Source organism: Cetorhinus maximus, chromosome 16, assembly GCF_964194155.1.
Source record: "Cetorhinus maximus chromosome 16, sCetMax3.hap1.1, whole genome shotgun sequence".
Lineage (NCBI taxonomy): Eukaryota > Metazoa > Chordata > Chondrichthyes > Lamniformes > Cetorhinidae > Cetorhinus > Cetorhinus maximus.
This window is the reverse complement of record NC_135894.1, coordinates 11,400,765-11,427,543: the sequence shown is the minus strand read 5'-3', so window position 1 is coordinate 11,427,543 and position 26,779 is coordinate 11,400,765. Positions and strand designations below refer to the sequence as shown.

The window sequence follows — 26,779 nt, the reverse complement described above, 5'->3', positions numbered from 1 at the left end:
GCTGATTCCCATAACTGCTGTCTCTAATATTGAACATACTTCAGATTATCTGACAGATTAATCTCAAAGTTACTTGCATAATTTAACAAGGAGGACAATCATTGTGCTTCATATCCTTGGTGCTTTGTGTGCTTTCCACAGATGACTTTATATTGGCTTCTTTAAACAAAGCACATCAAATAGCAGGAAATGGAATGACCAATCATCTCTCCCAGCATAAATCTACAATATTTTAAAATCTTTTTCTTTGTAATTTGATATTCCACTTAACCCGATGAAAAAATTGCCACATGAAATACAAACTTCGGGCCACTGTGGGATAATTAATTTGTTTTGATAATATTGCAGTCTAATGACTTTATTTCAAAGTTACTTTGTTCAAAATATCAGTTAAATCACATTCACATTAAAATGATTTAAGTTGAACAGAGGGATAATTCGAATTTACTTCGAGCAAAGGAGCCCTGAAATTAGCACAGCAGCCTGTTTGTCAGATACTACTTTAATTTAATCGCGGATGAATGCCATTTCTTCTTTGTGGTGCTTTTGCTGAGGCATTAATCTTCTTGAAGTAATTGAGGATAATCTACAGGTTCAAACATGACAGTTCATCTACTACATCCCACACTAACTTGAGGGTTGTAGAGTTTTGGATTGTGTAGACTGGGCTGAAATCAATGTTTGGTCACAACAGGGTGTCCCAAAATTTGGTGAAGGTCTATCGTTGGATTTTCCACTGGGCATTGAGGATACCACCAATTTTGTTGTTTCACTTCCATGGGTTTTGGCTGACACTCATGGCATCCACCATATCAAAACATTGTTCCACTGGTGTCCAGATGGACCAAATCTGCTAGCATTGGTCTGGTGCTAAAATTATTAGCCACTGGGCAATGTGTCAGGAATATCAGTGTTTGCATGCGGAACTAGCAAAAATACTTTATTTAAGGTCCCAGTTCCAAACATGCATTTCTGAAATTCTATCCCCGTGGTATTTTTTAATTAGTTATCTATGATTTAGCCACCAGACTGATTTCCAATCATTATTTTGGCAGAGCCTTTATAGCTGCCATTAAAAAATAGCGTATTGCCATTGGCAAAATATTCTAAAGAGTGGTTTTACACTGGAAGTGAAAAATACCTGTAGCAATATTTATTTACATTTTCCACTGGAACTGGAAAATCCATCTGTTTCATGTAAAAATCTTTGCTCCTAGCCATTCATGATTCTGAGCCTTACCTCAATGCAAATCCCTACTCTGAAAGGCAGATCCCAATAAATCCTATCCCAGTACAAGGAAACACACTTACTGGATACAGAGCCATAACTAAAACCCAATTCACTTGAAGGTGGCCTTTGTTACCAAGATGGCACTTTTGGAGATATAGGAGCTCCTTATATTATAATACTGCCTGATACTTCCCAACCCCTGTTCGGACATCTCTCTGCTGTACCACAACCTTGAAATAAAAAAAAACAGGGATTTGAAAGACCACAATCCTAGTTCTTTTCAACTTTCCTTCCAGCTTTGTCACTGCTTCTCTGTTGAAATCAGAAAGACTTGCTGGGCCACCATTATATAATCACTGACCAGTTGCTACCTCAACAGCTGCCATTTTTCAGATGTAAGCCTTCAACACTGAGTGACAGTTTGTGGTGGCTAACATAGTTGACTCAAGGTTTCCCTTGCTAAGAGTCCATACCGGATCACTTTCCAACTGGAGTAGTTTGATTGTGACCACGAGTTGGACATATTACAGACATATATGTAATAACAATGCTTCAATCTTCACTCAGAGCAAAAACCCCTCCTGTTGAGGGTTATTTTCACTTTACTTCCCATTTGCCTCAGGAAAACATCAACCATACTTCAAAATGGTCATAACCAACCCTCCCCCTCTCCTCTTTTGGGGCATCATTTGGCTTCTACTCAACTCAAATTAGAAACTGGGGCCGGGATTTTCTAGCCCCTCACGCCAGTGGGATCTTCTGGTCCTGCCGATGAATAGCTCGATGGCCCAGCCATGGGGGAACCCAACGCAGTGGGAGGAGGGGGGCGGGAAAATTCCAGCCTCGATGTGGGATTATTTGCATTAATCCATATCCCATTGCTCAGTGGCATTATTGGTTGGTGCTCTCACGAGGTACTGTGCTACCAGAGCCTCCAACTTAATTACAGCTGTCTGATATACCACAGCATTAGATATAATGCACCTCTCTCTAACGTACTAACAAATCTTTGATGTAACACACATTATTTATAGACCACTATCAAATAGAATAACTAAAATTCTCCACCTGTAACAAAACTCTCACTATACTGGTTTTATTTATTGCCTCCCACAAGTTCCCTGAGAGCAAGTCTGGCAAACCACAACCTTTGTGGCATATCTTTGGTACACCATTAGCATCCCTGATGGATGCCCTACTACGAAAGTGGGCCGACTGTACATCAAAACCGTTTCGAACATCTTAAAGGACTGCTTTAATCTGAATCTTGTATTTATTTAACAAACACACAGCAGACACCTTTCTGCCTGAACTCCAACTTTCTCCCATCAACCCATGAATGCATCATTCTCCTTGACATCCTCTTCTCTGAGACTGAGACCCCTGGGCATGATTGCGATTGCTGAAAAAAAGTGCCAAATGTACATTGTTTAAGAATGCCGCTCGGCACCTCTATACATAACCTTCCTGCTGAACAAAGTTCCCGTTGATTAGGCTGAAGCTTGCCACTGAGTGGTTTGTGCTTTTGAGGGATGTCATGCGCGAGGCGGTGGTACTCCTGCCCATGCTGGTTGAGCGGATGAGGAGATGGCTCCTGCAGCAAAACAGGTTGCTGTTGAATTGTTTTCGGAAGGTCTTGCTCAGCAGGTAGAGGGCAAATGGGTTAACACAGGAGTTGCTGAAAGCGAGAATCCTGGCACAGATGCTGCCAACCATGTGCACCAAGGAGGTGTCCGCCTGTCCGTAATGGTAAGAACGGTATAGGTAGATGATGTGATTAGGGAGCCAGCTCACTGCGAAGAAACCCACAAACACCAGCACTGTCTTTGCAAGTCTTTTCCTGGATTCCATCTGTGAATAAAACAAAATGGAAAGATTGAAACTTTCTAAAGCAACAGCAGCAGTTTGTGTGAAACTTAAGGGCTATAGTGAGTACCAAAAATGACTCCATTGATATTGAACCTGCATAAGAGGACTGAATAAAGCAAAACAATGCAGAGAAGAAAATAATGGGTGGAGTTTTCCATTCCGGGACTAGGTCCCATGGTGGGGGCGGGAATGCAGAGGCTGCCGGGAATTTGCGCGACCCCGGCCTCATTAATGATGCAGTTAGGGGGTTTCCCCATGTTTTACGCGGAGGGGTGGGCTCTAACCTCATATTGGGGCGCCATATTTAAAAGGCACCTATACAGCAACTTACCTACCATTCAAGGAGGAGGCAGCCAGAAGAGGAACCTCAGCTCTGGCGCCCAAGTTCAGCGATGCTTCACTGGGCGTCCTCCTCGGTCAAATGGAGGCTGGGAGGGACATCCTCTTTTCAGCAGATGGGGTGGGGAGGGGGAGGAGGCTGCGCAGAGAGACAAACTCTGTATTGGAGCAAGTCTCCAGGGAAGTCAGTGCCCAGGGCATCCAGCAGAGGACTGCCCTCCAATGCTGCAAGAGGGTAAATGGCCTCATCCGCACTGCCAGGGTAGGTGAACCCTCAGCTGCTCAAACTCACCTCAATGAATGGTGCAGGGGACATGGGCCTCATTGGTAGCTTGATAAGGTCACATCTCATAGCCCCACTGCAGGCTACCCACTCTGCAGGTGGAGAGGCCACTGTGGGTCCTTCACCCCTTCCACAGAGAAAGCTCATATGCTGTCTGGAAGTGGGGTTGGGGGAAATAAAGGGCTCAGCTGTTGAGGACACCAGCAAGCAATGCTTGTGACATGCCTCTCTGAGCTTTATCCTTACCTCTGCATGGGCTCACCGCTCTGGAGGGTGCTGGCCCAGAACCCTCCTGGACAACCTGCAGTACATCAGTCACATGCCACACAATTCTGTGGGTTACTTGTAAAGCTGGAAGCATGAGAAAGGTACATGAAATTGCTATATACAAGTAAGCGCTAAATGCAATTGTTCTCAAACCCATCTTCTCTCTTTGCACAGAAGTTCAGTCATAATGGTAGAGAGAGGGAGAAGGTCAGTGGGGGTCGGCCACAGTTATAAGGAACTCACTGATTTTGAGGAGCAGGCGGGTTGGCAGTGATGGGGGCCATCAGAGATGGACAGATTGGCTTGCGGCCTCTATCCAATAAGGATCCATGCATGTCATAGAAAATTTAGGGTCAAGGGTGTTATGGCACAGCTGATGGTAAATGCTGAGCTGCTCAAATCCCAAAGGGAAATTCGAAACAACTGCCACAACTGTTTTGCAATTTGTATAAATTTCGAGGTGCGTGCCTTGAATTCAGTGGTAATAAGAACACCGAGTCTTATAGGTTTCTTACAAAAATTAATTAAACCCTTATTAATAGAAGAAATGATTTAATACATACATAGATCTACAAATTACTACTATGATAACTTCTAAATCCCCTAGTTAATCTAACTCCCAGTTACACTTTCATAAAGGCAACAGTAAGACACATGGATTGTCAAAGACCCAGGCAAAGCGACACACAATACCCTGAAACAGTCGAATTCAAAGTGAGTTGTCTTAACTTCAGTTCTTTGTAGACAGCAGGCTGAGGCTTGGATGCTGGAGGTTTTGCACACTTATTTTAGATCTTGGAATGCCTTCCCTTGCACACAGCCTTCTTTCCTTTATCCATATTTTCCCCTTCGAATGCAAATTCCCATCATTTCACTATGTCTTTGGACTTTACCTCTCTAACAATAAAAATCTCATAGTACCAACTTTACTAGTAATCTTTGGGGAAAAATAAACACACTGTTTCTAAACTTCTCCAGACTAGGTGACACATTTCACCCCCTCCTTTGAAATCAATCTAGTCTGGTTCATTTGAAAATTCAAATGTTCCCTTTACACCTACTTAAAATTTCAAACCTAGCTAATCTTCCATTACATCAAAGACTTCAGAGCAGCTGCCTTTAATTCAGTTACGTCACACACACACACACACACCCCACTATTACTCTTCTTTACAATAAATTCCAATAACATTATGAAAATTATTATATCTTCCTAACAAGGGTGCCTCCCATGTTGGAGGCAGCCCATGCAGTCACTTGCTCTCTCTTCTCTCTCACTTACAGGTGCCACCAGGAAGAGGGCAAGGCCCGAGACACAGGAAGCCCTGTCTAGCTCAAACACAAGCCTGGAGAGGAGTGAGGACATTGCTAATGACCAAAGTGCACCTGTAGAGCCATCACAGCAGACACCTCCACCCTCACCAGCCCAGAAACGCACACCTTGGTGGGCATTAGTTTAATTTTAGGAAGGGTATCACATTCTGATGGTCACTGCACAGGCACATGTCCGCAGCAGGAGGAAGCAGAGTCAACTAAGCTCTTGGAGGAGTGCTGAGAAAGAGGCATCTGTGAGGTTCGAGTCTGATTACAGGCCTCTGGAATTGGCCTTCCAACTGATGCTGGAGAGGCAGCAAAAGGTAGGGAACGTGAGGCAGAGATGGCGGAGGCCCTCAACAGGGTGGCAGGCAAGGCAGAGGAGTCCATCTGCCTGCTGGCTGATGAAGTGGTGCTGACCTGTGCAGGCATGGAGGTCTCCATGGGGAGGGCGGGAATCCATGGAGAGCCTAGTCCAGCAGGTTCTGCCAGAAATGCGCACAGACCTGCACTCCATCATAGTAACTACGGGTAAGCTTCTGTAGTGGTTACACGAGAGGGGGATGGGGCACCTCGGCATCCCACCAGGTGCCCCTTCCCCTCAAAGTGTCAGGCAGGGACCCTTGGGCACCCAAAGGGAGGAGGAGCGGCAGCTGGACACCCCTCAGACCTCCACTCAGGACTCTTTGAGGTTGTCTAGCCCTTCTAAATTCTGTTTGCCTGTGACCCCTACAACCTCATCCTTGTCCCACAGTAAACCGAGACCTGGAGAGGACAGCTGCCAAGGTCATCCAAGGAACAGGGTCAATGGATCAGCAGGTTGCCTTCACCCCTGCTGCAGAAGCATTTAGAAGAAGTGATAGGGTGAGAGAAGTTAAGAAGTTCTCAATTCACAAGTGTTTGCATGGGTGCACTATGAATGTCACACATATCAAACCTTTTAACATATGGTTCACTTGTACTTTAATGTCTGATGTGGTTGATTTGCCATAGTTCTTAAGCCTTTGCACAGCACCACCCTTCATCTTCCAAGGGACACCCCATGTGTTGTGTTATGGGTTCGCTTGATGTCTCAATGATGAGATCTTGAGACTTGTATGTTTGAACACGAGCCATTTATTTGTACTCTTGAACTATATACAGATTAAAGTTATTGGCATACATGGTGCTGTTTCCATGCAGGTAGGCTGCTTCTACAGTGTTCTCTCAGTCTATTACCATGTGACTCGATACATCATACCGTGGGCGCTGTTATTTTCCAGTCCTACGTTAATCTCTGCTCTACTGAGCACCTTTACATGACAATGGCTTGCAGGCACATACAACATCATACAACACATGTACCCCAGAATCATGCATGTGCAGGGAGACAAAGCTCTTTGGCACCTCTTCACACGCCATCGTCACACTCTCATCTGCCCACTCTACCAGCTCTCACTGCCCCCTTTAACCATTACCATCCCCTCATACTGCCGGTTGCCTCAGTTTGCCCACCCCCCAGGAATCCTCCGTTGACTCCACAGACCCCTCCCTCTGAACCCTTTTCCCCTTGGTAGCACCCCCCACCGCCCCCCAAGCTCATCCACACCTTTTGACAATCCCTATGCCATTTCACATCTGTGAAAACCTCTTCTCTGCCTGCCCTCCAACATGACCCCCATGGTCCGCACCAACGTACCCATTGCAAGACCCCCGCTGAGTCTCTCTCTTTCCCCTAGCACCCCCAACCTCCCCTGTGCAACCCCCCGTTCTAGGCCTGCACACCTGCCCCACCTCTACATTCCCCTCCTCCTCGTCATTTGCCACCCCCCCCACCCCGCACAGCCCTTCACTACCCGGACATACCTCCTGCAGCCTTTCACCTGCTGCTGGAGCATCCAAACGCTGGAAAAAGTGGCTTCCGGGACATCTGGGCCCCAGGAAAGGTTTCTCGCTGAAGATCCAAGTCCCGGGAGAAGCTGCTGTGCCGAGGACAACCCACACCCTGGGGTGCTGCCGCTGCTTAGGAAAGACCCCCCCATGGCTGATGCTCCACCCACCCACTGATGCACATGGCGTTCCAGGGTCCGCTCGCTGGAGGGGTCCACCTTCTCCTCATCGCCATGAGCTGCCCCAGGCCCACGCCACGTTGGTCCAGGAGTGTTCTGGACAGGTGTGACTTCCTGCTGGCGTCACGGACAATCGGGCCTGGGGTGGGTGGGGAGATTCCAGTCAAGCCTTCACCTGCATCTCATTCGTGGGATGCAAATCAGTTTCACGCTGGCCTCTGGCAGGATTTGTGAGCCGCCATGGCAGCCGGGAACGGAAGATCCTGCCGCCATTTTACACCAGCGGGAAACCAATTTTCGAGCTCCCACCGTATTGTCCCCCTGCCCACCGTTAAACCTGCCATTGGTGGTTGGGGTGGGGGGTGGGGGGGGGGGGGGGTGTGGGACTGGAAAATACCAGCCAATGACATCCAACTCATCAAGCCCATTCCTTCAACAAGCCACGTCCACACTGCTCTATCAAAGAGACTATTAATTCCCCTGGGGAAAGGGCCTGTCAGCTCCATTAATGGCAGTAGTGGATGTACCACCCATTATATAGCCTGCCTGTTTTTCCTTTAAGCAGCTGTATCGCAGGCAGGTAACCCTTTAGCATCATCCCCTATTAAAGTTGAAAGTTTGAACCATTTGAATCCACAGTTGATTGCTGAGGGCTTGGCCTGGATTTTTATATTTTTCCCTGTAACACACGCCGTGTTAATATTGGGCCATAATTACCCCGGAGTGGCGGTCAGCGTCTAATTGCCACTCCGTGCCCAATTACTTACTCTAAATTTCTTCCATGCCCTTCTCACCCGGCCTTCTGACCCAGGCCAGGCCAGGCAAGATCCAAACAGCGCAGCTGTCTCCGAAGCCCAGCATCGCAGTCCAGCAGAGTCAGATTGAAGAAGGATACTCCCCCTTTTTTATGGGTACTAGCTGCTGTAAATCAGGTAACTTAAAGGTCCCACTAAACTTGACAGGCCAGGGAGTGGGAGAGCATGGGGGTTTGGACTTTGGGGTGTTGGGGGGATGGAATTTGGGGGAGGTGGGTGTTTGGACCTTGAGGGGGGGTGGTGGAGGGTCTGACTTTGGCGGGAATGTGGGGAGTTGGGGGTAGGACCTTGGGTGGGAAGGGGTCAGAGGCTGGGGGTGGTCAGGTCAGGTCAGCTGGGGGGTGAGGTTGGGCCTGAAGGGTGGGGGGGGTTCGTGTCAGGCCTGCAAGGGTGGGGTGGGTGGGTGGGGTGGTTGGGTCGGGTAATGCGGTGTTGGGTCTCTGGAGGGGGGAGAGTGTGGGGATCGAGTCACTTCGGGCCTGTGGGGTGGTGGGGGAAATAGGGTCAGGTCAGGAGGTGTGAGGTGGGGGAATCCCATGTGGGGCCAAGGGGTGGTTAGTAGGGGGAGGGTGGGGGGAGTCCTGTGGGGTGGGTGGGGGTTGGTCTGGGTCTTTACAATAGTTACCCAGAAGTTAGAAGAGGTTTTAATTCTTCTAACTTTTCCTGAGTGACCATTCGTGTAACACAACTGGAAATGTCTGAAGTCTGCCATTTAAATTGCATTTTCAGATGGTTCCCAGAGCAAGTCATATGCCCAGAGGAAGTTTGCACTTCTAGGCAATTGCTGTGCAAACCCTTACCTGTGAAGTTCCAAGAGGGATTCCCCAGTGCATCTTTGGGATACCCTCCAAATCCAAAGCTGGGGAGCTCAGAAATCACAACCCAACATTATTCTCATATTAATAGCGGCTCTGTGGAAATCTCTTTTTATAACAAAGCCATGTAAGTAATGGATCAACAGCCCTGCACACAAAGAAACGAGGAAACCAGGTTGCCGAGCAGCAGTTTCCAGTGGCAACGGCCACCAGCTAGCCTTATTTTACTGATGTCTCCGAGCAGCAAAGGTCAAAGGTGAGGTGACCCTCGAGGACTCAATTGCAATATTCTTTTCATATTTAAATGGAAAGTAATACTAAAGTAAGAGTGAGAATAAACAGTTTGAGAAATTTTAGTAAAATCAATTAGAAGTGGAATTAGCAGAATGGTTCCAGGCATGAAAGGTTTACAGTTAGATGGATGGATTGGAGAAGCTGAGGTTGTTTTCCCTAGAGTAGAGGAGGCTGAGGAGATTTCATTGAGGTGCTTAAGAAGGAGTTTAAATACAGTAAATAAAGAGAAATTGTTCCCCATGGAGTAACCAGAGGGCACAGGTTTAAAGTGGTCGGCAAAACAATCAGAGGCCACATGGGGGAAAAAAACAGATTTTACATGACGAGTGGTTAGGGTTTGGAAGATGCTGCCTGATGGAGTGGTAGAAACAGACTCAGTGGGTAGCTTTCTATACAGGACTTGGTAGAAAAGTAACTGCAGAGATTTTGGGAAAAAGCTGGGGCGTTGAATTAACCCTTTGAAAGAGCTGGCACAGAGTCGGTGGGCTGAATGGCTTTTTTCTGCGTTGCACTATGCAATGATTCTATGACTTAATGAAATGCAAAATAAAACACTGTCTTGTTTTCTGTTAACGACGTCTTAATTACCTCAGACCTTCCTTTATAATCAGGCCTAATAGCTGAAACTCTTTCGAGTTATCAACAGTCACAGATTGCAACTCTTTCGAGTACAATCACAGTTCTTGGTTTCCGGGAGTGGAACATGAACCCACAACCCTCTGATTCAAAGGTGCTATGAACTGAGCCACAGCTGACACCTCCCCTAATAGCTGAAACTCCTTCAAGTTATCAACAGTCACAGATTGCAACTCTTTCGAGTACAATCACAGTTCTTGGTTTTCCAGGAGTGGGATATGAACCCACAACCCTCTGATTCAAAGGCGAGGGTGCTATGAACTGAGCCACAGCTGACACCTCAAAATTGAAACTCTTTCGAGTTATCAACAGTCACAGATTGCAACTCTTTCGAGTACAATCACAGTTCTTGGTTTTCCAGGAGTGGGACGTGAACCCACAACCCTCTGATTCAAAGGCGAGGGTGCTATGAACTGAGCCACAGCTGACACCTCCCCTAATAGCTGAAAGTGCAGTAATCCGGTCAAGGGCCAAATTGGTACTTGACAATTCAATTAGACACAACGGAAATGACCTAAGTGACCAGCTTTAATTCGTACTAAATATGTCAATGGCATCTAGAGGGTGACCTTAAACACTGCATTAAAAAAAAAACTGGAATTGTAGGCATGATCAGGAAGTGTACGGAAACCTGCTAACTTCCACCTTTAATGAGAGTGCTTTCTACAGCAGCTGGGGAAACCCCCTTAGGGCAGGCGGGTCTGCTATTTTATAAACGTGTGAATGATCATTAGTTGCTGTTTAAACCAGGGTTCTGACTTTAACTCTGAGCGCATGGGTTTCCCAGGCTTACTGCACCTAGCAGGTTTTGCAGCTTATATCCCTGTCTGACACTAGTGCCTTTTAAGAAATATTACAAGGGGAATGTGTCTGGCATTTGAGTTGTTTCAAGCCTGTGCAAATTGTGCAATAGCCACTCTCTGCTGGCTCAAATACAGAATTGGTACAGGAACTTTGCTGCAAAATGAAGACATCGTGGCTGCTGTCAGGACACTGGGTATTAATTTGCATGATACCCTGAGTAGTCACACACTAGCTGGACTGTTGAGGGAGTAGAATTCCTTTCAGTTGTGGTATGTCTCAGGTAATGGCATGTGGCGATGGTAAAGTGATACACTCAATGGCACCCTACACCATGGGGAAGCCTGCAATCCTCATGAAGCCACAAACTTGCACCACCTTCTTCTTTCTGAATAGAGAGAATGCACTATATTCAAGTCTCTTTGAATAGAGATCCTCAGAGGCCTCCATTTTGTAACAACGGACAGCAAACTGGGGAGATCTTTCAAATATCATCTGCCCCAGCCTCGAAGGAGCCAGACGCATAAATGTCCACGGTCATGGTCACTTGCAAAGCCACTGGCAATGCTGCCCTGCTCTGAGGTTGTGTAAATTCCTGTCAGCACCTCCGTAATGAAGCAGAGATTTCTCACACGCTGTTCTTTACTGGCTTTCCTTCTTTACTGGGTGGGAGAATCGCTCTTTGAACACACTGGGCATAAATGATCTCCTACCAAGAACTGTTCTTCCCATCCTCCCTCTTTCAGCAGCGTGTCCTGCTCTGTGTCACTTTTGCTCATTCTCCCTGTCACGCTATAGTCCAAGGGCAATGCAAACAACGTCTGGGAGCAAGTGGTTTGTGCAGAATCCTTGCAGTCAGGAGCAAGTCCTACACCCATGTGCCACACCATTCCCTGTAGGCTTCAGCAACTTGAACCAACCCTGGAAAACACCAAACACTTCTACAATTGCAACAAGAGTCAGTAGAAATCAATCAGCAACAAGTCGATGATCTCTTTAAATGGCGCGGTCCTGCGCGTTGCTGCACACTGTGTGTGGCTGTGCGAGGTTAGGAGGTGGCATCAGCTGGAGCATTGAGCTCCAAGATGGCAGCGTTGGTGTCAGTCAGCCTTACACAATGGTGAATGTCGGCCTGCTCTGCATATTTCTGGTGATGATCCCTGTACCCATGCTAACATTCTCACCAAATGGCACCTGGCGTGGCTAGCACCCAAAGTGTTGCATGTTCACAATGGCACTTGTAATACTAAAAAGGTAGGTGCTACAGAGCTGAATTTCATAGGCCTTAGTGTGGCAGTAACAGCAGCTGACCAGGATGATTTTTAAGTTAGGTGCAAAATCTCAAAGCGAGCGCTGAATGAATGCTTCATGAAGTGGGAATTGTCTGGTGGCATCAACTCCTCTGTCATGAGGATAGCAAGCAAAAAAAAGCAGTAGGCAATAAATCAGGAACGTTGGAAAATGTTGAATCTGATCGCTTGTAATTTGTTAACAATGCAATTGAGTTCCACTCCAGTTTACTGAACAAATCAGAGGACATTGAAACCCAGCTCTGAGAGTGATTAAATTTAAATAGTCACCGCAGTGTGTGAACAAACAGCAGGAGATCAGCAGCTTGTTGATATAAGCTTGCCTGTCGGATTCTGATACATGGTAGTTTTGATGGAAGTGTCACCTGGTAATATATTTCCCAGCTATTATGATGCAGGCTGATTCTTGTTTACAATAATGGCTGTAACATAGAAAGTAAAGTTTAGTGGCTGCCTTAGTTTAACGATATCAGCCTCTGTATAAATTAATCCACTGGCTGCTCACACAGTTTACGCTTCCAGTCCAAGGCCTGGCTTCACAGATTCTGCACAGTTCAAATAAACCTAGGCCTCAGAGTTCATGTCCATTCTCAGATGAATCCTCACTGATTTGTTTTAACCCCAAATCAAATTTCTCAAGTCCTGTTTTCTGTCGCAGAAAGCGCACCGTGGTTCTGTTCCTCTATTCCACCCGTGTGTCAGAATTCCTGTCCCCACATCCCGCCCATGTGTCACAATTCCTGTTCCTAAGTCCCGTCCGTGTGTCACAATTCCTGTTCCTAAGTCCCGTCCGTGTGTCACAATTCCTGTTCCTAAGTCCCGTCCGTGTGTCACAATTCCTGTTCCTAAGTCCCGTCCGTGTGTCACAATTCCTGTTCCAACATCCTGTCCGTGTGTCACAATTCCTGTTCCAACATCCTGTCCGGGTGTCACAATTCCTGTTCCAACATCCTGTCCGGGTGTCACAATTCCTGTTCCAACATTCTGCCCGTGTGTCACAATTCCTGTTCCAACATCCTGTCCGGGTGTCACAATTCCTGTTCCAACATCCTGTCCGGGTGTCACAATTCCTGTTCCAACATCCTGTCCGGGTGTCACAATTCCTGTTCCAACATTCTGCCCGTGTGTCACAATTCCTGTTCCTAAGTCCCGTCCGTGTGTCACAATTCCTGTTCCAACATCCTGTCCGTGTGTCACAATTCCTGTTCCTAAGTCCCGTCCGTGTGTCACAATTCCTGTTCCAACATCCTGTCCGTGTGTCACAATTCCTGTTCCAACATCCTGTCCGGGTGTCACAATTCCTGTTCCAACATCCTGTCCGGGCGTCACAATTCCTGTTCCAACGTCCTGTCCGTGTGTCACAATTCCTGTTCCAACGTCCCGTCCGGGTGTCACAATTCCTGTTCCAACATCCTGTCCGGGTGTCACAATTCCTGTTCCAAGGTCCCGTCCGGGTGTCACAATTCCTGTTCCAATATCCTGTCCGTGTGTCACAATTCCTGTTCCAACATCCCGTCCGGGCGTCACAATTCCTGTTCCAACATCCTGTCCGGGTGTCACAATTCCTGTTCCAACATTCTGCCCGTGTGTCACAATTCCTGTTCCTAAGTCCCGTCCGACTGTCACAATTCCTGTTCCAACATCCCGTCCGTGTGTCATAATTCCTGTTCCAACATCCCGTCCGAATGTCACAATTCCTGTTCCTAAGTCCCGTCCGTGTGTCACAATTCCTGTTCCAACATTCTGCCCGTGTGTCACAATTCCTGTTCCTAAGTCCTGTCCGTGTGTCACAATTCCTGTTCCAACATCCTGTCCGTGTGTCACAATTCCTGTTCCAACATCCTGTCCATGTGTCACAATTCCTGTTCCAACATCCCGTCCGTGTGTCACAATTCCTGTTCCAACATCCCGTCCGAATGTCACAATTCCTGTTCCTAAGTCCCGTCCGTGTGTCACAATTCCTGTTCCTAAGTCCCGTCCGTGTGTCACAATTCCTGTTCCTAAGTCCCATCCGTGTGTCACAATTCCTGTTCCTAAGTCCCGTCCATGTGTCACAATTCCTGTTCCAACATTCTGCCCGTGTGTCACAATTCCTGTTCCAACGTCCTGTCCGGGTGTCACAATTCCTGTTCCAACATTCTGCCCGTGTGTCACAATTCCTGTTCCAACATCCTGTCCAGGTGTCACAATTCCTGTTCCAACATCCCGTCCGTGTGTCACAATTCCTGTTCCAACATTCCACCCGTGTGTCACAATTCCTGTTCCAACATCCAGTCCGGGTGTCACAATTCCTGTTCCAACGTCCCGTCCGTGTGTCACAATTCCTGTTCCAACATCCTGTCCGTGTGTCACAATTCCTGCTCCAACATCCTGTCCGTGTGTCACAATTCCTGTTTCCACACCCTTCCACCTTCCACCGCTAGGTGTCACAGTTTCTGCTCCCACATCCCATCCAAGTATCACAATGATCATTTCCATATCCCAACCAGATGTCACCGTCGCTGTTCCCATACCCAGGCTAGGTATCTCAATCCTTCTTCACTCGTGTGTCAAGGATCCCGTTCCCATATCCCACAGAAAAACATAACATACGATAGGGTTTATCTGTATGAGCAGTAAGTGGCTGTGATTAATTAATTAGTAAAATAACTTTAAATTTTGAATGTATGAGTCAATTAATTTATCACCCCATTGAAAAATACTGATCAATTTGTTAAGGCTTTTGACTGGCCTTTTGGTATCACTCAGTTCCTATTTGACATGAGAAAATTGAAAGTTGGTTTTAAAAAGCCAAGAATTGTCTTTTTTTACCCCTGGTACAACGCATCACAGAGTAAGTTTTGACCAATCTAGTTCGTGAGGACTTTAATTCTTCACTGAACATAGCAGAAATGTGTCAGATGCCAAATTAAACATTCTGCCTGAAAGGATAATGCTTCAATTCAACTTTACAGTCTTTTAATCCACAACAGGAGTGATCAGTATTTATAGTTAAGCTCGTTCACAGCTCACAGTATTCCCATTCGTGTATATAACAGTGCCAGTTATGAACGTGTTACACATTTTAAATAATGTCCTATTACTGAGCTGCATGTAATACTGATAAACACACTTTCACAAACCCCAGGGTGACCACACATGAAAGGAAGGGAACCTGAGGCCAGAATGTCAAATTTAACTGAGCCTTTTAAAAAGAAATATGATAAAATGCTGCTTTGAAGAATTGCACTCAGTCATTGTAAAGGGGAGCTCATCAGTGTGGCTTAGTAAGACTATAAAAGGAAGATAAAAACAAAAAACTACTGCGGATGCTGGAAATCCAAAACAAAAACAGAATTACCTGGAAAAATTCAGCAGGTCTGGCAGCATCGGCGGAGAAGAAAAGAGTTGACGTTTCGAGTCCTCATGACCCTGCAACAGAACTGAGTAAAGTTAGGAGAGGGGTGAAATATAAGCTGGTTTAAGGTGGGGGGGTGGGGTGGGGGGAGAGAAGTTGGGTGGGGGGGGTTGGTTGTAGGGACAAGCAAGCAGTGATAGGAGCAGATAATTAAAAGATGTCACAGACAAAGGAACAAAGACGTGTTAAAGGTGGTGATTTATATAGATTTTTCTTTTCCCACCTATTTCCATTATTTTTAAATCTATAACTGTAATGCCCTGTCAGTCTTTCCACCCCACCCCCACTAGAGCTGTACTTTGAGTGTCCTGCCATCCATTCTTAATTAGCACATTCTCCTAGATAATATCACCACCTTCAACACCTCTTTGTTCTTTTGTCTGTGACATCTTTTGATTATCTGCTCTTATCACTGCTTGCTTGTCCCTACAACCACACCACCCCCCCCAACTTCTCTCCCCCCACCCTAAACCAGTTTATATTTCACCCCTCTCCTAATATTACTCAGTTCTGTTGAAGGGTCATGAGGACTCGAAACGTCAACTCTTTTCTTCTCCGCCGATGCTGCCAGACCTGCTGAGTTTTTCCAGGTAATTCTGTTTTTGATTTGTTCTATAAAAGGAAGACCTGTAAATGGCCAAATAGCCCTTTAACCAGCTGCAGTTGTACTTTGAAGTATCTGCTCAGTGGGTGTCAGTTGCCAGAGGCAACCAGCTACAAATGAAAAGGTGCTTTTACTAGAAAGTTTATGTGATATCGAAGTTTCAGGTTCCTGCTCATTGTTCATTTCCTCATTAGTATTTTTTTGCTTCTCTATAACAGTAAAGTCCCAACATTCGAAACTTCTTCTTTCGTAAATTCGCTTATCTAGGCAAAAGTCTTTGTGCGCCAGTTCACCCATAGCGGGCCCAATGTTCACTGATCCACGATTTTAAAAATAAAAAAAATAGAAGCCATCTTTAGAAAATGCCGAAATAAAATTTAAAAAACGCCTAAAAAGAGCTTTAAAAAAAGGAAAGGCGTCCACGATGTATTTCCTGCAGTAGAAGGTGAGCATCAGCTGCTGTGGTTTACATGTGGGGGGTGTTCCTTGTTACTGGGATTTAATTCCTGATCACAGTCCACCTCCATTCTCAACTAAAGTGCTGTTAAGTGTGACAAATCTTACATCTTTCTTGTTTTATTAAATTCCAGTAAATTTCTCTTTAAATTTATTAAAAGCATCGTTTCTCTTGCCTCTGATGTTTTATACTTGTAAAGTTTTCAGGTGGCTGGAACCCACCAGATTGATTCCCAATGTAAAGTATGTTCATCGTTTGCGATTTTGCAGTTTGCGAGGTTTCCCGGGGATTGGACCACCCGCAAACGGCAGCACGTTACTGTTTGTATTTAGTCGAGCGGATATTTAACCTGTAACTTAATATATAAGTAGATATTTGAGACGAGAACTTACTCTTATCCTGTGGATGCACTCCAAGTTGGAAATGTGGCGCCCTGAGATGTCACGCCTTAGGCCTCAGAGAATGATTTTAACACTTGGGGTGAGGGGAGGGAACCACTTTAATGCATGGAAGCTTTGCCAGAAGCCTGGCACATTTTAACTGCGTAAACACCTTTGAATGCCACTGGTCTGCTTGCCTGTCTGCTTTGGGCCAGAAGTGACAGCAGACTGGCAGAGATATGGGGTGGCGCACATTGGTGACCCAAAGGCTGACTATTGGCAGCTAGGTAAGTATGGCAGAGGAATTTTTTTTTATTCAGTCACGGGATGTGGGCGTCACTGGCTGGGCCAGCATTTATTGCCCATCCCTAATTGCCCTTGAGAAGGTGGTGGTGAACTGCCTTCTTGAACCGCTGCAGTCCATGTGGTGTAGGTACACCCACAGTGCTGCTAAGGGAGGGAGCTCCAGGATTTTGACCCAGTGACAGTGAAGGAACGGCGATATATTTCCAAGTCAGGATGGTGAGTGGCTTGGAAGAAAACCTCCAAGTAATGGTGTTCCCATGCACCTTCTGCTCTTGTCCTTCTAGATGGTAGAGGTTGTGGGTTTGGAAGGTGCTGTCTAAGGAGCCTTGGTGAGTTCCTGAGGTGCATCTGTAGATGGTACACACACTGCTGCTACTGTGCGTTGGTGGTGGAGGGAGTGAATGTTTGTGGATGTGGTGCCAATCAAGCGGGCTGCTTTGTCCTGGATGGTGTCAAGCTTCTTGAGTGTTGTGGGAGCTGCACTCATCCAGGCAAGTGGGGAGTATTCCATCACACTCCTGACTTGTGCCTTGTAGATGGTGGACAGGCTTTGGGGAGTCAGGAGGTGAGTTACTCACCACAGGATTGAGAGGAGCTCATGGCCAGGAGGGACCAAGGCAGCACAGGCAAGGGCTGTGCAGCTTGGAGGAATTCTCCTGGCCCCACTAATGAATGTTTTAGACTTAGCTTAGAGGGCCACACTAGCTTCTCAACAGCTTTACCTGGCAAGGTGGCCGCGGAGTGTAGCCCTGCTTGGGAGTGTGTTAAAATGCTACTGAATTCCTGTGCATTTCACAGTATCCTGATTTCTAATTAGTAATGAGGCTCCCTCCAAGCTTCAGCTGGTTCCAAAATTAATGGAGTTCGAATGGGCTATTGATGAGAACAGGATGAGACATGGAGCCACTATATTTTAACACCTGTCCTGCTGACTGGGAGAGTGTTAAAATTAACCCCTATATTACCAGGCGTGATCCCTCTGAAAGGTGCTGTGTGATTGGTGCGCACTCGGTTACAGATGTTTAAATATTTACATGAGTGAGACATGATAGAAGTTACAAATGACACCAGGTCAACGTGACTGCCCTTAATGAAATCTAAAAAAACAAAGAAAATTTATCTGATCGAACGCAAACACTACTGAAATACAACTTAGGAGCTAATGGAACAAGACTAAAATATGTACTTAAATAGCATCACATTCGTCCAAGAAAAAAATAAGACCCTTTTGCTGTTAGTTCAATTCTATGAATTATGAATTACTTCACAAAATGATTTGATATAATTGTCATCCAGTTCCATTCATTAAATAAGGTGTTGCAACAGAATTTTTTTGTGTGTGGGCCATTTGGAATTTTGTTGGGGAAATGCTAGAGCAGTTCTCGTTAATACTGAATGACATGACATTGAAAAATGCAACATAAATTGTAGCAGCCACATAAAAAGGTTAAGATAGAAGCAAGACCAGGATTCTCATTCTGATCAAAGAGATTTCGTGGAAATTTTAAGTGATTAAAGTGAGCGTGCTCAAGGCTACAGTGACAGAGAGATGGAGGGTCATCAAAGAGATTCAAATAACATGGGAATCACAAAGCAGGCCTGAACGCTCTTTCGAACGATTGGGTAAGCATATTTGAAGTTCTTCGCTGATTGCTTGTAAAACATCTGCACAATGCAAAGCAGGAAGAGGGCAGATTTCCATTTACTTTGTTCAAGGTTCTCCCCTTTTCCTATTGTGCTTTCCAGAAAATACTCAGTGCACATTTGACCCAAGGTAATGAATTTCAGCAGCCTATTCAATCATGGCGGGCAATCACAATCATGACCCCGTCCTGTTTTCTCCCATACATGCCCTTGGCAGCACGGGCCAAAAACCTTGAATGATGTATTGCTTTCCCTTGCCTGAGAGCATAAGGATGAAATTGTACTTCTACTGCCATCGTGGCTGAAAATGTGTAACTCAGCAGAGACCAGGGATCAATCCTAAGGCTTTTCAGGTCTATAGGTCTCAGTTCTCCACCATGCACTTACCCAGTGAGTCAACGAGGGAACTGTGAGGCAGTACTTTAATTGTGAAACTTGTATTGTGTTACACTTGAAAAAAATCATATCCAGAATTGCAAGGCTATAGTGCTTCATGCCTGACATTCTTTAGTTCAGTAAGTTTTGGGGGATGTTTTATGATTTAGAGTTGACAAAAGGAAAAAAAAAAGATTTGTGAGTCAAAGTGCACAAATCATGAAAAGCCACTAGTCAGATATAAAAAAACAATCAAAAAGCCTAATGGAAAGTTGACCTTTATTTCAAGGGGTTGACATACAATGGAGAGCACATTATGCTTCAGTTACATAACGGGGACAGGTTGTATACATTTGGTTTGTTTTCCCTCAAATATAGGAGATTGAGAGGCATTTAAATGTTAAAAGGGTTTGACAGTCGAGATTATATCCTCTAGTGGGTCAACCAAGGACAAGGAGATGTAATCCTTAATTAGAGTCAGGCCATCCAGGAGCGAAATCAGGAAGCGCTTCACGCAAACAATAGTAGAAATTCATGAGTCTCTCGTCTAAAAAGCTGTGGACTCTGCGGTAATTTGGATCTTCCAATATTGAGATAGGTTGCTGTTAGGTAAGGGTATCAAGGCATATGGAGGTTGCGCTGCAGGTCACTCTGATCTAATTAAATGGTAGAACAGGCTGGATGGACTGAATGGCTTCCACTTATTCCTATGTTCCTAGCTGAGCAAATTTAGTCATAACGCATATATTTTTCTTCTTATTAAAATGAATGGATAAAAATTAAGGTAGACTTTGAATCAGATCTCTGCATTCAAGTTCCCAACAGCTGCTGTCATACAAAGCTTTGTGCCAGCAATGCTGAATCTTAAAATGTAATCCAATGTGTCATATCAACTGAGCCAAAGTTTACTGATAATTCTTACCACTGCCACAGTATACCTTTCTTTGGCATGAGTCATTTTATGTAGAGCTGGCTAAGAATTCCAGTTGTGCCATAAAATAATGAACTTAAGGCAGCTATGTAAAATCAATTTTTTTCCCCCACTGGTCAGTGAGCATATGTCCCAGAATAGTAAGAATGTAAGATTTGCAAGTGACAGTCAGACCATCACATCTATTGCCTCCACAAAGCACAGAACATATGTGGCATTTATACTATACTTTGCTCATTTAATCTCCTGAGGAAAAGCTCTGATAAAATGTTTTGTGAGCACTGGGATCAAGGAGAGAAGTTTGTAACTCAGCTGCACCCAGACGCAATGACAGCTCAAAAGCAAAGAGAAATGAACTGTTCTCTATAACAGGAACTAGATAGAACTGATTGGGTATAGGCGGTCAGTAAGAATGCGGTCTCTCACGGCTGAGACCTGAGTTTAAATACAGCTTAGACCAAGAGGTTGAAAACCTCTCCCTGCTGGCTGTAAGGGCTCTGCATGAAGTAAGTTAAAGAATCAGGGCAGAAATGGGAGTAGGCATAACTTCACAACATGAACTGCTTACAATTTCCACCAATTGCTCTAATGTGGCAAAAAGGCAAGAATCACTACTGTGGGAAATAATGATATCACAGTTTGGAAGTGGGGAGTGTTCTGAAGTCAAGATCAAGGTGAATTGTTAGTGAACAGCAGCTTTACACTGAACTTAGCCCACACGATCACTGACCCTGGGATTACTCGATACCCTTGCCAGTGGGAAGCGCTTTCTTCCTAGGACCATTTCCGATGAGCACAGAAACTCATTCAGCAACAACAACTTGCAGAACATACAGTGCCTTAGATGAAGTAAAACTGCCTGGGGTGCTCCACATGAACAATTTTAGACTGGCAAAAAAGACTTCCCAAAAAGATGAACAGCAAGACACGAGCATAGAGAATTCTGGGAATATTACTTTTCTGTCAAATCTCTGTAACTATTAAACTAAGCCTTACATCTGGAAACCTGAATTTTTAATTCCTGACACTCGAGCAATTTTCAGTACTCAATTTTCCCTCTGCAACTGTCATGAGGCTGTGCCCCTTTATTTTTGAAAATATGATTTTTAAACTTTCAACTGACTGGAAAGTATGCAATTTGATCTGAGACAGAGCAAGCTGCTTAAAAATGCAAGGCCACATTCCAAGGTGAAGATTAGATACAAAAAAATCACCCTCAGGGTGTGTGAAGAGAGAGGTATTTCCTTTAATCTAAACACCCATCGAAGCTCGTAACTGTTTAAGGAACAGACATTAAAAATGCAAAATACTAGATATTGAAACAATGTCTGCCACAGACAGACACACGCAAAACCTCCTGGAAATACACAATGGGTGAAGTGTTTCTAGGGAAGGCTACCCTGCCATTTGCGAGAGGTTGAAAGTGATACAGACGGTGTCAAGGAAGTCTTCAGCAGAGGAAATAGGCTGAGAACTGCTCTCTCCCCCTCTCTTTCTCTTTTGGAATAAGAGTTTTGCCCGGTGTGAAAAGCCAACTCTATCAGAAACCTACAAGTGAACTGAGATCTCGTAATAATTGCAACACCTTCTACATCCGACCACATCCAAGAAACCAGCTAACCCAAATCGGCCGCTGCATTTAAAATCTATGCCTCAAGGACAATCAAAGGAAACTAAACCATATATTCTTTTATCTTTTTTTCTTATTGGACTCTAACTCCCCTTATTTTTGATACCTATGTGCGTGTGCGTGTGTGAGTCTGGGCTTGAGTGACTGCATGAGGGCCAAATGCTTGACATCGCATTTTTTATTATTTTTCTTGGGTGATGGCCAATAAATTTGCTCTTTCTTTGACTCAAAGAGGCCTTGTTTGATTGGCTCCTTATGGCTCACAGCTTAAATCGTTAAATACATTCTGATTGGAAAAGGCATATCCTCATGAAAAAGGAGCTTAGAACATTGTTGTGACCAACTGAGGAGGTTAAATGGAGGGGATCCAGTTCACCCCTTCTCACCTGATCATAACACAAGTTATACAAACAGTTTATGCAGTGGTGTCATTGGGGTGTTGCAGTAACAGAGCAGCAAATATATAAGCTAAAAACAGCATAGCCAAGAGGCAATGCAGCTTCATTTAGTGTAATCAGAAAGGTATAAGACTGTAGATTACCATTGGTGATGCTACTGTACAAACCTCTAAGCGATGATGTCCCAATCGGGTGTTGTCAACAAAAATTAGCAATCCCAGGGCACTCAGATCAGGAACTATTTGAACCATCTGTTTAAATTACTAGATCGGGAGTTGTGCATCCATAATTTTGTGACTTGTGATCCTACAGAGGAACTGCACGTCACCAAGAGATGCAGATCAGGCAGTCAGCCCTTTCAGTATCTTGTAGCAGATATTTCTCTCTATACTATTTTAATTTAAATGTTAGTATATCTAAAAGTAAAAAGTAGACTTATCCATTCAGAAGGCCGTCTATAATTGATATGGGCTTAAGGTGTAAATAGGTAGTAGTTCTATTAAGTCTTTGGAAATTACTTATATTTTGTATAGCTGTTTTGCCACGCAGCGTGACAGCTGGATTTTGCGCCATCACTTACACCCACTCATGTTTTTTCTTACTTAATTAATGCCATTGTTATTTTCAGTCTCCACAGCATTTGGTATTTCCAAAGTTAATTTGTAGAAGATGATCAGTAATATTGGTTCCACTTACATTGGATGCAGATAGAGTAGGTAACCATTTAGGAACAAGAGTAGGTTATTTAGCCCATCAAGTCTATCCCTTTATTTAGTTAGATCATGGCTGATCTATACCTCAACTTCATTTACCCTTGCTTCAAATCCCCTGATACCCTTAACTAGCAAAAGCCTGCCTATTGTAGTATAAGGGTCTGACACAGAAAGGGTTAACATGGGACTGGGAACAGTATTGCCCACAGTGTGATGTAAGGGAACACTTGACTTGAGTCTAGAAGGCAGTCTTGTACTGGACAGGGACATGTGTAGATACAAGCATGGAGGCAGATCCTAGCTTAGACCTTATACAATAAATATATATAGAGTTACAAGTAGTTAATAATCATTACTGTTAAACTATACAAGGCTCAGAACCTCTTTATGAGACCTACCACACTACAAACAACATCTTACAACATGGTAGCAGATATCAGAACAGCCCAGAATCTCACAGAAGCTGGAGAAGAAATTTAAAATTTGGAAGAATTATAAAGCTTCCAGACCACCTGAACTTGTAAACACAGAGACCTGAGGGGGGAAATGGGTAGTAGAAGTAATGTATATATGTTGGGCAAACAGGAATGGATTGAAAATATGTTGGATAAAAACTTGGAGGAGGTGTACTATAAGGTTCTGGTATAGAAAGAGTTAACGTGGGATTGGGTACAGTACCCCCCCCCCCCCCCCCCACAGTGTGATGTAAAGGAATACATGACCTGAGTCCAGAGGGCAGCCTTGTACTAGACAGAGACATGTAAGAGGCAAGCATGGAGACAGCTACTAGCTCAGACCTTATACTGTATATATACGTATTATACATAGTTACAAGTAGTTAATAAGCACTTACTATTAAACTATACAAGACTCAGAACCTCTTCATGAGACCTACCAAACTACAAACAACATCTTACAACATCTATCTCAGCTTTCAAAATTTCAACTGACCCAGCATCCACATTAACGTAAAATGTCCCACGCAATCTCTTGTTTTTTTTATGGGCTTCCAGACGGAGATTGCTTGCTCAGCTGCTGCACTTGTCTACAATCTTGTCTGCAAGGTACTAGAACAAACATAGCACCTAATTCAATTATACAATGATCACTATTTGTAAGAGATTCCCTTATTATCAGATTGCTAACCGATTTACAAAGGATTAAAAATAAATCCCAAACTAACCCATTCAATAGTAAATCTACAGCTTACAACGGACAGCACTGCTGCTTTAGTTAGACAAGTTACATTCCCTGTAGCTATGTGATTTGACTTACGAGTTGAGCTCCCTGCAATATTCTTCTACCCAGAAGTTGAAATCAGCTTAAGCACACTGGGAGGATCAGTTATAAGAGCTGTATCTGCTTCTCTTGGCACAGACTTCAGCGAGATGGGCAAGATCAGCTGCAATAATGTGCCGGCTTAAATGAAACTTTACAGTAAATTTAAGTACTGGGATGAGGTGTAATCTCCCATCACAGTCCGGCTGTGCAGGACCCCACCACTGCAGCTGATTCTCCATCTGGCCCTAGTGTCCAACCTTAAACATTCGCAGTCTGGAAAATATTCTGAATTCATGGCTTGATACCAGGAACACTGATTCAGAACATTTACATTAGTATGTCACTGTGTGGGGTAAATCAAAAAGCTGTTCATAACAGACATTGAAGGCTACATATAAGGTATTCATGCACAAACCAATTCATTAAATGTAGTTGTATCTATTTATGATTTTTTTTATAAAGAAAGAGAGGACAGAACTTGTATTTATATAGCATCTTTCTTGACGTCAGAATATCTCAAAGGGCTTTACAGACAATAAAGTACTTTTTGAAGTGTAGGCTATGTTACAATGTAGGAAATACAATGTAGAACAAAGAGATAAGGACCAGATAATATTTTTATTTAATAACATTTGGTTACAGTTTATAGTTCAATTCTGCGCTCAGTGCATTCAGGTGTCCCTGGGCTATGATCTGAGATCAAAGCTATTTTCAATTTTGAATCAGCTATTCAGAGTTGTGCAGGAGCAGCTTGATGGTGATTCCAATTTCTTTCTGCACACCTGAACTGTCACATCCCTGGTGTCATCCTGGTAAGCCCCCTCTGTACTGTCTACTGTGTCTTGACATTCATGGCATCAGAATTGTATGCAATAATCCTGCTGAAGCCTAAACATAGATTTCACGTCCTTGCTTTTGTATTCAATGTCCCCATTTACATAGACAAGTATGCCATTTTTTTTAACTGCCTTATCAACTTGTCCTGCCACCTTCAAAGACTTGTTAATTTGCATCACCAGATCCCTCAGTTCTCACACATCTTTCAAAACTGTACCACTTAAAATCAAGGAAGTGATGTTAAACTTGTGTTGAGCACTGGTTCAGCCTCAACTGGAGTACTATGTCCAGTTTAGGATGCCACACTTTAAGAAAGGCATTAAGAAGACTGCAGTAAAGATTCACAAGAACGGTCCCAGAGATGAGGAACTTCAAATCCGTGGATAGATTGGAGAAGTTGTGTGTTTTCCTTGAAGAAGAAAAGATTGAGAGTAAATTTGATAGAGGTATGAAAAATCATGAGAGGTCTGGACCGAGTAGATGGGAAGAAACTGTGCCCAGCGGTGGAAGAATCGAGAACAAGAGGGCACAGATTGGTAATTGGCAAAACAAGCAATGGTGACATTAGGGAAAACTTTTTCACATGACGTGTGATTAGGATCAGGAATGCACTGCCTGACAGTGTGGTGAGGGCAGGCTCAATCGAGACATTCAAGAGGGAATTAGATTGTTATCTGAAAAGGAAAAGTGTGCAGGGCCTTGGGGAGAAGACGAGGATGTGGCACAAGTTAAATTACTCCTACGGAGAGCCAGCACAGACATTTTTTAAAAATTCATTGATGGGATGTGGGCATCGCTGGCTAGGCCAGCATTTATTGCCCATCCCAAATTGGCCTTGTTCAGAGGGCATTTTAGAGTCAACCACATTGTTGTGGGTCTGGAGTCACATGTAGGCCAGGCCAGGTAAGGAAAACAGATTTCCTCTCCTAAAGGACACTAGTGAACCTGATGGGTTTTTACAACAAATCAACAATGGTCATCATTAGACTTTTAATTCCAGATTTTTATTGAATTCAAATTCCACCATCTGCTGTGGTGGGATTTGAACCTGGGTCCCTAGGGCGTTGCCCTGGGTTTCTGGATTATTAGTCCAACAACAATACCACTACGCCATGACAGGATGAATGGCCTCCTTCTGTGCTGTAACAATTCTGTGATTTAGAATATATTGCTTGGCCATGGTGTTCCTACGAAAGTGCATGACTTCACAGCTATCTGTGTTAAATTGCATCTGGCATGTGCCTGCCCCGTTTATGAAAGAAATTCCTTCGGGACATACAGTTGAGACATACAGCAATAAAAACAAAACTTGCTCCTTTTTTATATATAAGCATTTTAGAGCTTCTAGAGCCCTTCACTCCTCTGAATGAAGTTGCATTTTATTCCTCGCCTGTAGGTGACACCACTCACTTAGGCAGTCAGAAATGTCAATGTATATTTTTCAGCTTTATCTTCAACCTGCAAACAATGATGATTGAAACAGCTCTTAACTCCTGGTAAGTTATGACTGAACTTGCATACCATGCCAATCAGTCTTTGATCAATTAGTTTACTTTTATTAAGAGATAGCGTCATTAAATTAAATCTCCAAGTGATATCTACAATACAAAGAGTGTTTGCTACGTTATAAAGTTCTGGACACAATTTATTTCTATTCCTTCAGTCATTCCTGTGCAGGTTATTGGATAGTGGAAGATTTGGTTTTGTTTCGAAGTTTGACGAATAATGTCTAGTCTCGCTTCCTTGTTCTGCTTGTACTTAACTCCCTTTCCCCCCCCAGGTAATAATAATCGTGTTTGTCACT

The 26,779-nt window shown here is 44.3% G+C and overlaps 1 protein-coding gene across 1 annotated transcript in view; it reads right to left on the bottom strand.

Annotated features, from left to right (window-relative positions):
* Positions 1-2,011: 2,011 nt before the first annotated feature.
* Positions 2,012-26,779, bottom strand: part of grpr (gastrin-releasing peptide receptor) — a 62,657-nt gene continuing 37,889 nt past the window's right edge. Inside the window, exon 3 of the mRNA XM_078560491.1 lies at positions 2,012-3,082. Coding sequence (XP_078416617.1) covers positions 2,684-3,082 — 399 coding nt within the window. The 3' untranslated portion in view covers positions 2,012-2,683. The remainder of the gene's footprint in view (positions 3,083-26,779) is intronic.